At 41.4% G+C, this 12658-nt stretch overlaps 1 protein-coding gene across 1 annotated transcript in view; it reads right to left on the bottom strand.

Annotated features, from left to right (window-relative positions):
* LOC138656667 (bifunctional heparan sulfate N-deacetylase/N-sulfotransferase 4-like) overlaps window positions 1-12658 on the bottom strand; it is a 1389166-nt gene that overhangs the window by 179497 nt on the left and 1197011 nt on the right. The window contains exon 10 of the mRNA XM_069743763.1: window positions 8238-8412. Coding sequence (XP_069599864.1) covers window positions 8238-8412 — 175 coding nt within the window. The remainder of the gene's footprint in view (window positions 1-8237; window positions 8413-12658) is intronic.

Here is a 12658-nt window from a genome sequence, read left to right as displayed (position 1 = left end):
GAGTACGTCTCATGCTGCTCCTAGGCCACCAGATCATAACACAGATGTAATACTTTGCATTTTTCCCTGTTAAAAATCATTCTGTTAGTTGCTACCCACTGGTCCAGTTTATTTATATCTTTTTGAATCCTCTCTATCTCTTCTCTAGTATTAGCTATCCCTCCTAGCTTTGTGTCATCAGCAAATTTAATCAGTTTGCCCTCAATTCCTTCAGCTAAATCATTGATAAAGATGTTGAACAATACAGGGCCCAGGGCAGAGCCCTGTGGTACCCCACTTGAGACATTCTTCCAATTGGATGTGCAGCCATTTACGATCACTCTTTGGGTTTGATCACTAAGCCAGTTATGAATCCGCCTAACAGTTGCCTTGTCCATTCCATACTTAGTCATTTTTTCAATAAGGATTGTGTGACATACCTTGTCAAATGCTTTGCTGATGTCAAGATATACTATATCTACAGCATTTTCCTGATCCACCCAGTCAGTGATTCTGTCATAGAAGGAAATTAAGTTAGTCTGACATGACTTATTAGTTACAAACCCATGCTGAATCTGTTTAATCAATTCATTCTTATCCAGGTACTTACATACATGTTGTTTAATAATTTGTTCAAAGATCTTTCCTGGTATAGATGTCAGACTCACCGGTCTATAATTCCCTGTGTCCACCTTCTTCCTTTTTTTGAAGATAGGAACAACATTTGCTCTTCTCCAGTCTTCTGGAACTTCTCCTGTTCTCCAGGAATTTTGAAAGATTATGGAGAGTGGTTCAAAAAATTATTCTGCTTTCTCTTTCAGTACTCTGGGGTGTAACTCATCTGGACCTGGAGACTTGAATTCATTTATGTTAGCTAAGTGATTCCTCACTATCTTTCTGTTTATAGATATCCTGAATTCTTCTATTCCCTTAATAGGACAGTGAAAATCAGTTGATGTTACATTTCCTTTCTGAGAGAAAACAGATACAAAATAGGAATTTAAAAGTTCGACCTTCTCAACATCCTTTCTTACCGTTTCATCATTTCCACCCTGTAAAAATCCTATAGCATCTTTAACTTTTCTTTTACTTTTGACATATCCTTTTTTATTGCTTTTGATCTCTCTTGTAAGCCTTAATTCATTGTCAGCTTTAGCAAATCTGATTCGTGCCCTGCAGGTACTGCAGACAGCATTATATTCTTCTTTAATTATGCCTCCCTCTTTCCATTTGATAAACATTTCTTTCTTCCTCTTTAGCATGTGTTTAAGTTCTGTGTTCATCCATCCTGGTTTCTTTAAATGCTTCCTATTCTTCCCTCTTTTCGGAATTGTTAACAATTGTGCTTTGAGAGTCTAATTTTTCAAGATTTCCCATCCTTCCTGGACATTTTTGTCCTTAAGGATATCCAGCCATTGGATCCCCCCGATTCTCTTTCGGAGTCCCTTAAAATCTGCCTTTTTGAAATCTAACCTTGATGTCTGAGTCTTCACAGGTCTTCCTCTTTTAGTTATCCAAAATTCTAAAATAGCATGGTCGCTACCTTCTATGGTACCAGCCACCCTTACCTCCTGAACCATTTCCTCCCTGTTTATAAGGATTAGATCCAAGGTAGCAGATCTCCTTGTTTTCTCTCCTACCTTTTGGAAGATAAATTGTCAGCAAGAGAGGAAAAGAATTTGCTTGACCTGTTAGTTTTGCCTGTAAGAGATTCCCAACAAATGTCTGGATTCTTGAAATCTCCCATGACAACTATGTCATATTTTTTAGAGAACCTGTCCATTTGATGCATAAAGAGTTCATCCATATCTTCAGCTTGCACAAGCGGCCTGTAGAAAATGCCTACAATCATGTCCTTTCCATTGTTCTGTCCTTGTATTCTTACCCAAACGGTTTCCACAGAACTACCAGTTTCTGAAGCTTCAATCTCTGTGCAGATATACGGTTTTCTAACATACAATGCAACATCTCCTCCTCGTTTATCAAGTTTGTTTCTTGCAAATAAGTTGTATCTTTCTAGCCTTGTATTCCAATCATGTGTATCGTCCCACCAAGTTTCAGTGATTCCAATGACATCATATTTCTTTTCCAGCGTTAGAAGTTCCAATTCTCCTTGTTTGTTGTCCATGCTTTGTGCATTCGTATAGAAATATTTTAGTTTGTGACTAGTTTCTCTTTCTCTAATATTTTTATTATTTAGATTTTTTTGTCTTTGTTCTTCCCTTCCACTTCTAATAGCAAAGTTTTCTATAGTAGTTGTCAGGTGTAAGGCTTTTTCTGACCTTTTGCTTCCCTTCCCATATTGTTCTAGTTTAAAGCTCTCCTGACGAGTGTAGCAAGGCGACTTCCAAATACATGTTTTCCAGTCTTCGTAAGGTGCATCCTATCTCTAGCAAGTAGTTCATCATATAGGTAATTCACTCCGTGATCCAGAAATCCAAATCCTTGCTAATGGCACCATCGACATAGGCAGTTGTTCACCTGCAGAATCTTATTCCACCTCCTTGTTCTGTGGCTATCCACTGGAAGGATGGAAGAGAAAACCACTTGTGCTCCCAGTTCCTTCACTTTCTTACCTAAGTTTTCAAAGTCACTGCAGATGGTTTCCAGGTCGATTCTTGCGGTGTCATTTGTCCCCTCATGTATTAGCAGAAATGGGTAGTCATCTGTAGGTCTGAAGAGTCCTGATATCCTGTCAGACACATCTTTAATTTTTGCACCTTTAAGAAAGCACATTTTTCTTGAGGTTATATCCGGTCTGCAGATTGCGGCTTCTGTTCCTCTCAACAGGGAAACCCCCATGACCCCACTTCTTCTTCACAACATTTTTGTTTCTCCATTTAGGAAGACTCTGAGGGCATCCAAGGTTGTCCTTTGTGGGCAAAGTCTTATCTTGATGTATTTCTCCGTCATTCTCCTGTGTGAGAGCCTAGTATTGGTTCCTGAGCAGTATGGGTGCTGACTGCCTTTTGATCCTCCTGCTTCTCTGTGTCACATGCTTCCATTCCTCTGTTTCTACAGGTGCACTTGGAATTTCTTCTCTTTCTGTTACATGAAGAGGTAATTCTGCTCTGTCTAAGAATTCTTCATCTTCCTTAATGATTTTGCAACTATTCCTCCAACAAGCTTGCATTTCTGGCATGTGAAGTTTGGCTTTTCCACTGGTAAGTCTGTGAACATGAAACAAGAAATGCAGCTCACCAAACGCCTCCTGACCTCTTCCATATTCTTACTATAAAAAGATATCAAAGTGGTGAAAAATATGGCAAAATTTCCCGGTTTACCGATGTCCTCCTTTCAGCTGCAACGGCCAAAATCCAGTGTTCTTTGAGCTCGCTGAGACCCTTCACTTATCCCAGAAGGCACTGGGAAATTGCAAATTCTCTCCTCAGGACCCTTCTCCTGGTCTACATCAGCCGTAGATGAATAAATGTCAGCACTGATCCATGCCTGATTCATTGTAATTAATGTAAGATTTTTCACACTTGATTGATAACTTGGTCTGCTAAGATGTGATAAAACCACTGGCTATGCTACATACCCTCTCTGACACTATGCTGTAGGTTGGACATGATAATTTGCCCATAGCAAACTGTGCTAGCTCCTACTACTTGTCCAATCTGTGGAGCAAAATGTTCATTGGATTGGCACTGAGGGTATCTGCCAGAGAAAGGACATGGTCTTGCTATGACTGAACCTGGCTATTCTTCCAATGCATCTCTGTTTGCTGAAGAGCGTCAGGTTGGCACCTCAGATGATTAAACCTTAAGTCCATCATGTCAAATATACAATAGTCGTTAATGCTGCTGCATTGACTACTTGTTATGGTCCTAACTTTGGCACAAATGGGAGGAACCTTGGTTCTGTGGGGAGTAGGGGAAATTTATCTTGGTCACTGTGTAGATAGCAAACCACTGAGCAGGTAACAAAACTTATCCTGGTTATATGTCAAATTGGAATCCCTTTTGAAAGTTATAAAATATTTCCCCATTTTGCTTGTATAGTTAAGGTCTAAAAGCATGGCAATCCAAAACTGATAAAAAGATGATTATCAACTCACCTGTATGAAGGCAATTGCAGGGTTCTCAACATGGAGAAAGCCATTCCAGAGAAAATTCAAGGAAGAAATGCTCCCGCCATTTTCCAAATAAAAAAGTAAGTTGTGTATCATTATCTTAAAACTGTGACATTTTCTGTTAAATCTAAAAATATTTAATCCTTTCTCCTACAATGTTTCAGACCATACCCAGTTCCATTTTCATAGATAAATTATTTATCTGCCAATAAGGACCTGGATATGGTCTGAAACATCATAGGAAAAAGGATTACATCTTTTACGGTATACCGGAGAATGTTATTATTAAAAGATGGTGAAATAAAGACTACTTTCTGTTTGAAAAATGGCTGGAGTATCATATTCTTCCTTGAATCCTATTGTCACCCTAATGCTTTGTTGTAATGATACAACTGTTACACCTTTGGTTCACTTTCTGTGGCTCACTATAAGGCCACGTTCACACGTTCAGTATTTGGTCAGTATTTTACATCAGTATTTGTAAGCCAAAACCAGGAGTGGGTGATAAATACAGAAGTGGTGACGTGTTTCTATTATACTTGTTCCACTCCTGGTTTTGGCTTACAAATACTGATGTAAAATACTGACCAAATACTGATGGTGTGACCGTAGCCTAACTGTTAGTTGTCATTGCCAATGCCATCATCATTTTGACTGTCAGCCTGTCTCCTGCTTGTGTAATTTCAGTGTCTTCCTTCACATTCTTCTGATGTTTCTCTTTTTCTTTCCCCTCGTTCACATCCTTCTACATATAACATGAGCCTTCAGGGGCTGGGCAAGGATACAATACTGCGTGATGTTCTACTGGGGACCTGAACCCAACCCAAAAAATAATTAAATATTTTAACATAAAAATAATTTTCGCCCATTGTAACCTTTCTGTGCGGGGGCCCAGTCCTGCACAGGGTCCAGAAGCAACCCCATTAGATTCCCCTAACTTATTACATACACATAATGGTGAAGAAGAGACATTTAATTTAAAGCAATAGAAGCCAAGAATTTTTATTTTGATAACATTTTGTCCTTTGTGGCCATCTCTGAGAATGGGCCCAATCCTGTACAGGGCACTACATGTGAATTAAATTTAATAGATTATAAAGAAACAGATGTTCCAAAAATTTGTATTTGAACACTGCATGCAGAATTATTAGGCAAGTTGTTTTTTGGATCACATGATACTTTTTAGACATGTTGTTCTACTCCAAGCTGTTCAGGCTTGAGAGCCAACTGCCAATTAAGTAAATCGGGTGATGTGCTTCTCTGTAATGAGGAGGGGTGCTGTCTAATGACATCAAAACCCTATATAAGGTGTGCTTAATTATTAGGCAACTTCCTTTCCTTTCGCAAAATGGGTCAGAAGAGAGATTTGACGAGCTCTTAAAAGACAAAATTGTGAGATGTCTTGCTGAGGGAAGCAGCAGTCTTGAAATTGCCAAACTTTTGAAATGTGATCACCGAACAATCAAGCGTTTCATGGCAAATAGCCAACAGGGTCACAAGAAGCGTGTTGGGCAAAAAAGGTGCAAAATAACTGCCCATGAATAAAGGAAAATCAAGCGGGAAGCTGCCAAGATGCCATTTGCCACCAGTTGTGCCATATTTCAGAGCTGCAATGTTACTGGAGTAACAAAAAGCACAAGTTGTGCGATACTCAGGGACATGGCCACGGTAAGGAAGGCTGAAAAACGACCACCTTTCAACAAGAAACATTAGATAAAATGTCAAGACTGGGCCAAGAAATATCTTAAGACTGACTTTTCAAAGGTTTTATGGACCGATGAAATGAGAGTGACTCTTGATGGGCCAGAGGCTGGATCAGTAAAGGGCACAGAGCTCCACTCCAACTCAGACGCCAGCAAGGTGGAGGTGGGGTACTGGTATGGGCTGGTATCATCAAAGATGAACTTGTGGGACCTTTTCGGGTTGAGGATGGAGTGAAGCTCAACTCCAAGACCTACTGCCAGTTTCTGGAAGACTTCTTCAAGCAGTGGTACAGGAAGAAGTCGGTATCGTTTAATAAAAACATGATTTTCATGCAGGACAATGCTCCATCACATGCCTCCAACTACTCCACAGCGTGGCTGGCCTGTAAAGGTCTCAAAGAAGAAAAAAATAATGACATGGCCCCCTTGTTCACCTGATTTGAACTCCATAGAGAGCCTGTGGTCCCTCATAAAATGTGAGATCTACAGGGAGGGAAAACAATACACCTCTCGGAACAGTGTCTGGAAGGCTGTGGTGGCTGCTGCACGCAATGTTGATCGCAAACAGATCAAACAACTGACAGAATCTGTGGATGGAAGGCTGTTAGTTTCATCATAAAGAAAGGTGGCTATTTTGGTCACTAATTTTGGGGGGGGTTGTTTTTGCATGTTAGAAATGTTTATTTCTAAATTTTGTGCAGTTATATTGGTTTACCTGGTGAAAATAAACAAGTGAGATGTGAATATATTTGGTTTTTCTTAAGTTGCCTAATAATTCTGCACAGTTATAGTTGCCTGCTCAAGCAGATATCCTCCTCAGATAGCCAAATCTAAAAATAACCCACTCCAACTTCCAAAAATATTAAGCTTTGATATTTATGAGTCTTTTGGGTTGATTGAGAACATAGTTGTTGATCAATAATAGAAATAATCCTCTAAAATACTACCTGCCTAATAATTCTGCACGCAGTGTATGTAACAAAGTGAATTTAGTTTTGGAAATCTTTTAAAAATGTTGTGACCAGACCTGTGCAGGGTTACCAACTATGTATATCCATCCTGGCCCCCTTCCCCCGTATGTGTATCCATCTTTGCCCCATTCCTCCAGTATGTTTATCCATCCCTTCCCCTTCCCCCTGTATGTATATCCATCCTGGCCCCCTTCCCCGTATGTGTATCCATCCTGGGCCCCTTCCCCATATGTATATCCATCCTGGCCCCTTCCCCCCGTATGTGTATCCATCCTGGCCCCTTCCCCCAGTATGTGTATCTTTCTTGGCCCCCTTCCCCCATTATGTGTATCCTTCCTTGCCCCATTCCCCCAGTATGTTTATCCATCCTTGTCTCCTTCCCCCTATATGTATATCCATCCTGGCCTCTTCTTCGTATGTATATCCATCCTGGCACCCTTCCCCCATATGTGCATCCATCCTGGCCCCCTTCCATTGTATGTATATCCATCCTGGCCCCCTTTCCCCCATATGTATGTCCATCCTGGCCCCCTTCCCCCAGTATGTGTAGCCATCATGGCCTCCTTCCCCCAGTATGTGTATCCAACCTGTCCCCCTTCCCACGTATGTATATCCATCTTGGCCCCCTGCCCCTCGTATGTATATCCATCCTTGCCCCCTTCTGCCTGTATGAGAGACAGAAGAAAAACATTCCTCTTACCAGCCTGCGCTCAGCCGATGTCCTCCTCCTCTGCAGGTCTGCGCTCTCATAGTAAAATGGCCGCCGATATAGCAGAGGCCGGCGCTGAATGTTTGCACTCGTTGCATGCAGTGCATGACACTGACGTCATATGCCGGTGACAACGGGCGCACACTTGCCAGTATCCATTGGGACGCACGCCGCAGTGATTCAGGTAATGAATGCTGCGTGCGTGCGCCCCTGCACATAAGCAGCCTGCGCTTTTAAAGGGCCCATGCCCCTAAAACCCACATATTTTTTCCCCCATCTCCTTCTCTTCTCCTTACCACAGCCAAGGGCCCAAATCCCCAATACCCCGCCAGGCCAGACTGACCCTGGATCAATGTTTGCATGTGCCATTTTACTGAAGCTGGGGGCAAGGTAAATGTGCTTAAGTGCCACCCACAGTTAGGATGCCGCCGGTATGAAATTTAAAATGGTAACAAGATACTGACAATAGAGGCAGCTGAGTGGCTGGAGCAGAGCCGAAGACCCTATTCACAGTCCCACCCCACAGGCATGAACAAACAGGCTATGGAATTTTACAGTGAATGTACCGATTAAATCAGTAGGACAGTATCTTTATGCCTATACATTTAGTTTAACATGCCTCATCCTGATGACCGGTACAATTTATTTTCCTATTTTCCTCCTCTAATACCTTGGTGCGTCTTATGGTCTGGTGCGTCTTATAGTCTGATGCGTCTTATAGTCTGAAAAATATGATGCCTATTTGTTTATTTTGTTTGCACTGTTTATAGCATTTAGCTTGAAATTCTAAAGAACCATACCTGATACCACGAATATGCTCGATCAGATGGATCAATAAGAATGGTGATAATCTTTGCTTTTGGTAACAGCGCCGCCACTCTCCTGGGAACTTCCTCTGAAGGAAAATAATTTGCACTCTTCTCAAACAGGAAATCTGAGGTTGTGTTGGAAGGATAAGGAAAAATATCCATATACCTTTTAAAAACAACAAAAATGTTATATTGGTGATAATATTGTTATATAGTCCTGCATGTATGGCATGATGCCACTTTAGGAAAGGGTTCTGTGAGGACTATGTATAGAGCTCAGAGTGTCTGTGTAGCATAGTTTAGTGTTTGTATGTGCATACAGTATGTGGCAGGGAAAGTATAAGATATGCTCCTTTACTTTATTCCCTGGTGATTGCATTGGTAAATTAAATGTCACAAATGGAAGCATGATGAAGTTTGAAAGTGTAACGGTAAACATTGCACCAGCTTCTACTCTCAGCCTCATCTACTAGCTTCATCTATTCATCCTAATACTTCCTATTACTACATTATAGCACATGTGCAAGGTTTGGCATACTAGATCACCAGTTGTGGCATTTGTGAGCAAATATTGTAGCCTAATCCTTAGTGTAGTGGGGATCACATACATCCAGGCTAATGAAATTCAGGATTTCTTCCACCAGTATGTTATTGAACCTCTCATCCATAAAGAGAAATTACAGTATTGTAATCCTTAATTTCAAATTGGTGTAACTGTATATCAGGACTGGGATATGCATGTGTGGAAGGGATTCAAACTGAGTTCTCTTCACAGGATGAATCTGTCTGGCATCTTTCTTTAACTGCAACTAATGGTGCTTATCTCCAATCGCTACTGTGAACTATTTTGATGTTGCTGTCAATATCTGAAGCAAACACTGGGCACTAATGGGTTACCATGGCAAATGGGGGTCTACTGAAGGCCCCACTCACTCCCAACTTGGCAATCCCGTGAAGCTCAGCTACAGGCTAAACTTAGTTGAAGATCATGTTTTATACTATGTGCTGAAATTCTGTGGTATATATGTAGTATATAGTATAAGCCAGACCTGGGAACAATTTGGCTTTATGGGACAGCCAAAGGGCTGGATGCAGTGGCATTTCACGATATGCAGCTGCCCTCCCACTTCTCATTTTCACTGGTATTTCTGGATGCAGAAATCGGTGAATACAATGATGGAACAGGGAGCTTTTCAGGCCATAGCAGATGCAGTGCAGTTACTATATTGCACCAGCTGTGCACTGTAGACACCTCAGCAGCACATCAGGAAAACTGGGTTACGTGAGTAGTTTTACTTTATCTGTCAGTATGTCTGTCAGTACTTGTGGTGAAAAATTGTGGGGGACATCATACTTGTGTGAGGAGCTGTGGAGACATCATATTATGTAAGGTGCAGTGGGAACGTTATCCTGTATTAGCATCTGTGAGAATGTCATACTATGTGAGGGGCTGTGCTGACATATATTTGTGTGAGGGGTTGTGAGGACATTAAAACGTGTGAGGAGCTGTGACAACATTATAATGTATGAGGGACTATGGGGATATCATACTGTGTATGGTACTGTGGGGCATTATAATGTGTGAGGAGATGTGGGGACATCATATTATGTGAGGGACTATGGAGACATCATACTGTGCTGTGGGGGCATCATATTTGTGTGACGGGATGTAGAAGCATCATAGTATGTGAAGGGCTATGGATGCATAATATTATTATTATTTATTGTTATAGCGCCATTTATTCCATGGCGCTTTACATGTGAGGAGGGGTATACATAATAAAAACAAGTACAATAATCTTAAACAATACAAGTCATAACTGGTACAGGAGGACTGAGGACCCTGCCCACGAAGGCTCACAATCTACAAGGGATGGGTGAGGATACAGTAGGCGAGGATAGAGCTGGTCATGCAGCGGTTTGGTCGATCGGTGGTTACTGCAGGTTGTAGGCTTGTCGGAAGAGGTGGGTCTTCAGGTTCTTTTTGAATAATATGAATATTATTAATTATTATTATTATTAATATTGAATAATAATTATGAATATTTTGAATAATATGTACGTTGTACGGGGCAGTGGAGACATCTTACTAACTAAAGGGCTGTGGGGACATCATACTAGTGTGTTGGAGCAACATACTGTGTCAGAGGCTATGGGAGCATCATACTTGTATGTGGGAACATATTGTGTGAGTGAATATGGGATGTCATAATTGTGTGGTGAGCCATAATACTATGGGAGGGACTGTGAGACACATCAGTATATTACATGCCATTACAGTGGCATGTAAAAGTTTGGGCACCTCTGGTCAAATTTACTGGGCACTCTATGTGGCCAGTACCTAGTATTGCCTCCTTTTGAAAGTATTAGAGCTTGTAAATGCTTTTTGTAGCCAGACTAGAGTCTTTCAATTCTCGTTTGAGGAATTTTCATCCATTTTTGCCTTGAAAAATTCTTCCATTTCTGTGAGATTGCATGCCTTGCTATTTTGAGGTCTAGCCACAGATTTTCAATGATGTTCAGATCAGGGGACTGTGAGGGCCATTGTAGAACCTTCAGCTACCTTTTAACGTAGTCTATTGTGGATCTTAGCTTGTGCTTAGCATTAGAGATGGGCGAACACGTGGATGTTTGGGTCCGGCTGAACATCTAAAAAAAGGTTGGTTCGGGCATGCGAACTCAATAGCAAACCCCATTCAGATGCATGGGGGGATGAAGAACCATTGTTTGCCGTCTGCTTGACAATGCAGCAAACAAAGACTCTGAACGGTGATGAGATCATTACTGCCAGTCAGAGAGCTGTTGTTCCCATGCTGTGAGACGACAGCGTGAGGCAGCAACTGTTACCGGCAATAAAAACGTTACAGCTGGTCACAGTCGTCGACTGATGAGAGAGCACTACTCCCATCAGCCTACCTTTGCTTTCACTGATAACAGCAAGGGCAGGCAATGCTGATGGGAGTATTCATCAGGTGGCACCTGTGCTGTAAATGAATAAATAACAAAAAAAGTCACGGGGTCTCTTCTATTTTTGATAACCAGGGCAAGCAAAACTGACAGCTGCGGACTGCAACCCTCAGCTGTCAGCTTTATTAAGAATAGAAGGGTCACATGCCAGTTTTTTTTCACTATTTAAATAAATAATAAAAAAAAAAAAACAGCACGGGGTCCCTCTCATTTTTGAAAACCAGCCAAGCTAAAGCTGGGGGCTGGTATTTTCAGACTGAAAAGGGGCCATGGATATTGCCCCCCCCAGTCTAAAATGCAAGATAAAGTGCATATATTAGAGTCACCAATTCCGGCACTTTGTCCGGCTCTTCCACTGGCCCTGGTGTGGTGGCAAGTGCGGTAATGGTTGTGGAATTGATGTCAGCTGTTTTATGGCCGCTGACATCAAGACCACAAGTTAGTAATAGAGATGAGTCTTTAAGACACCCCCATTACTAACCCCATAATTAGATTGTAAAAAAAGATACAGCCAGGATAAAATATTTTAATTGAAAGAAAGACACAAGACTCTTTTATTTGAAATAGAAATAGAAAAAGCATAGTTATACACACCTGATGCCTAATCCACCGATGCCCATGTCCCCTGGAAAAATCAGAAAATAATAAAAAACCATATTCCTCACCTGTCCGATGTGAAAATAATCCATACTGTCCCCGGATGATCCGGATGATTTGGAGAGCTGTTACATCTTCTCCCCATCAATTGGAACACACTGACAAGAGTGTAATCTCTCCTGCAGTGTCTAACGCTGCCATGAGAAAGTTCTCACACAGAGAGCGGTGCCGTAAGCAAAGTCATGGCAGCTTAACGCTAGATACTGCAGGAGTGATTACACTCTTGTCAGTGTGTCCCAGCTGACCGGAATAATGGTCGGATTACTGATGTGACTGCTATCCAAATCATCTGAATCGTCGTGGGACATTATGGATTATCTTCACGTCAGACAGGTGAGGGATATGGTTGTTTATTATTTTTCTTCTTTTCCAAGAGACATGGGTATTGGTGGATTAGACATAAGGTTAGTATAACTGTGATCTTTTCCTTTTATTTCAAATAAAAAGTCAGTGTTTTTGTTTCAAATAAAGAACTTTATCATTGCTGGGTCTTTGTGGTTAGTAATGGGGATGTCTTATAGACGCCTCTCCATTGCAAACCCCTTGGCTTGATGTCAGCTGACAATACAAAGCTGACATCAACACCACAAATATTACTCCACTTGCCAACACCACAGTGCAAGTAGGAAGAATTAGGTTAGGCTCCAGATTTGACACATCTTATTGATGCATCAATTCTGGGGCTGCTGATGTTCTTAGCCTGGGAGGAGGGACAATTTCCATAGCCCTTTCCTTGGCTATTAACATCACTCGACAGCTGTCTGTTTAGTGTTTGCTGGTTTAAAATT

The sequence above is a fragment of the Ranitomeya imitator genome, chromosome 1 (assembly GCF_032444005.1).
Source record: "Ranitomeya imitator isolate aRanImi1 chromosome 1, aRanImi1.pri, whole genome shotgun sequence".
Lineage (NCBI taxonomy): Eukaryota > Metazoa > Chordata > Amphibia > Anura > Dendrobatidae > Ranitomeya > Ranitomeya imitator.
The sequence above is the reverse complement of the archived record's forward strand: the minus strand, read 5'-3'. Positions and strand labels throughout refer to the sequence as shown.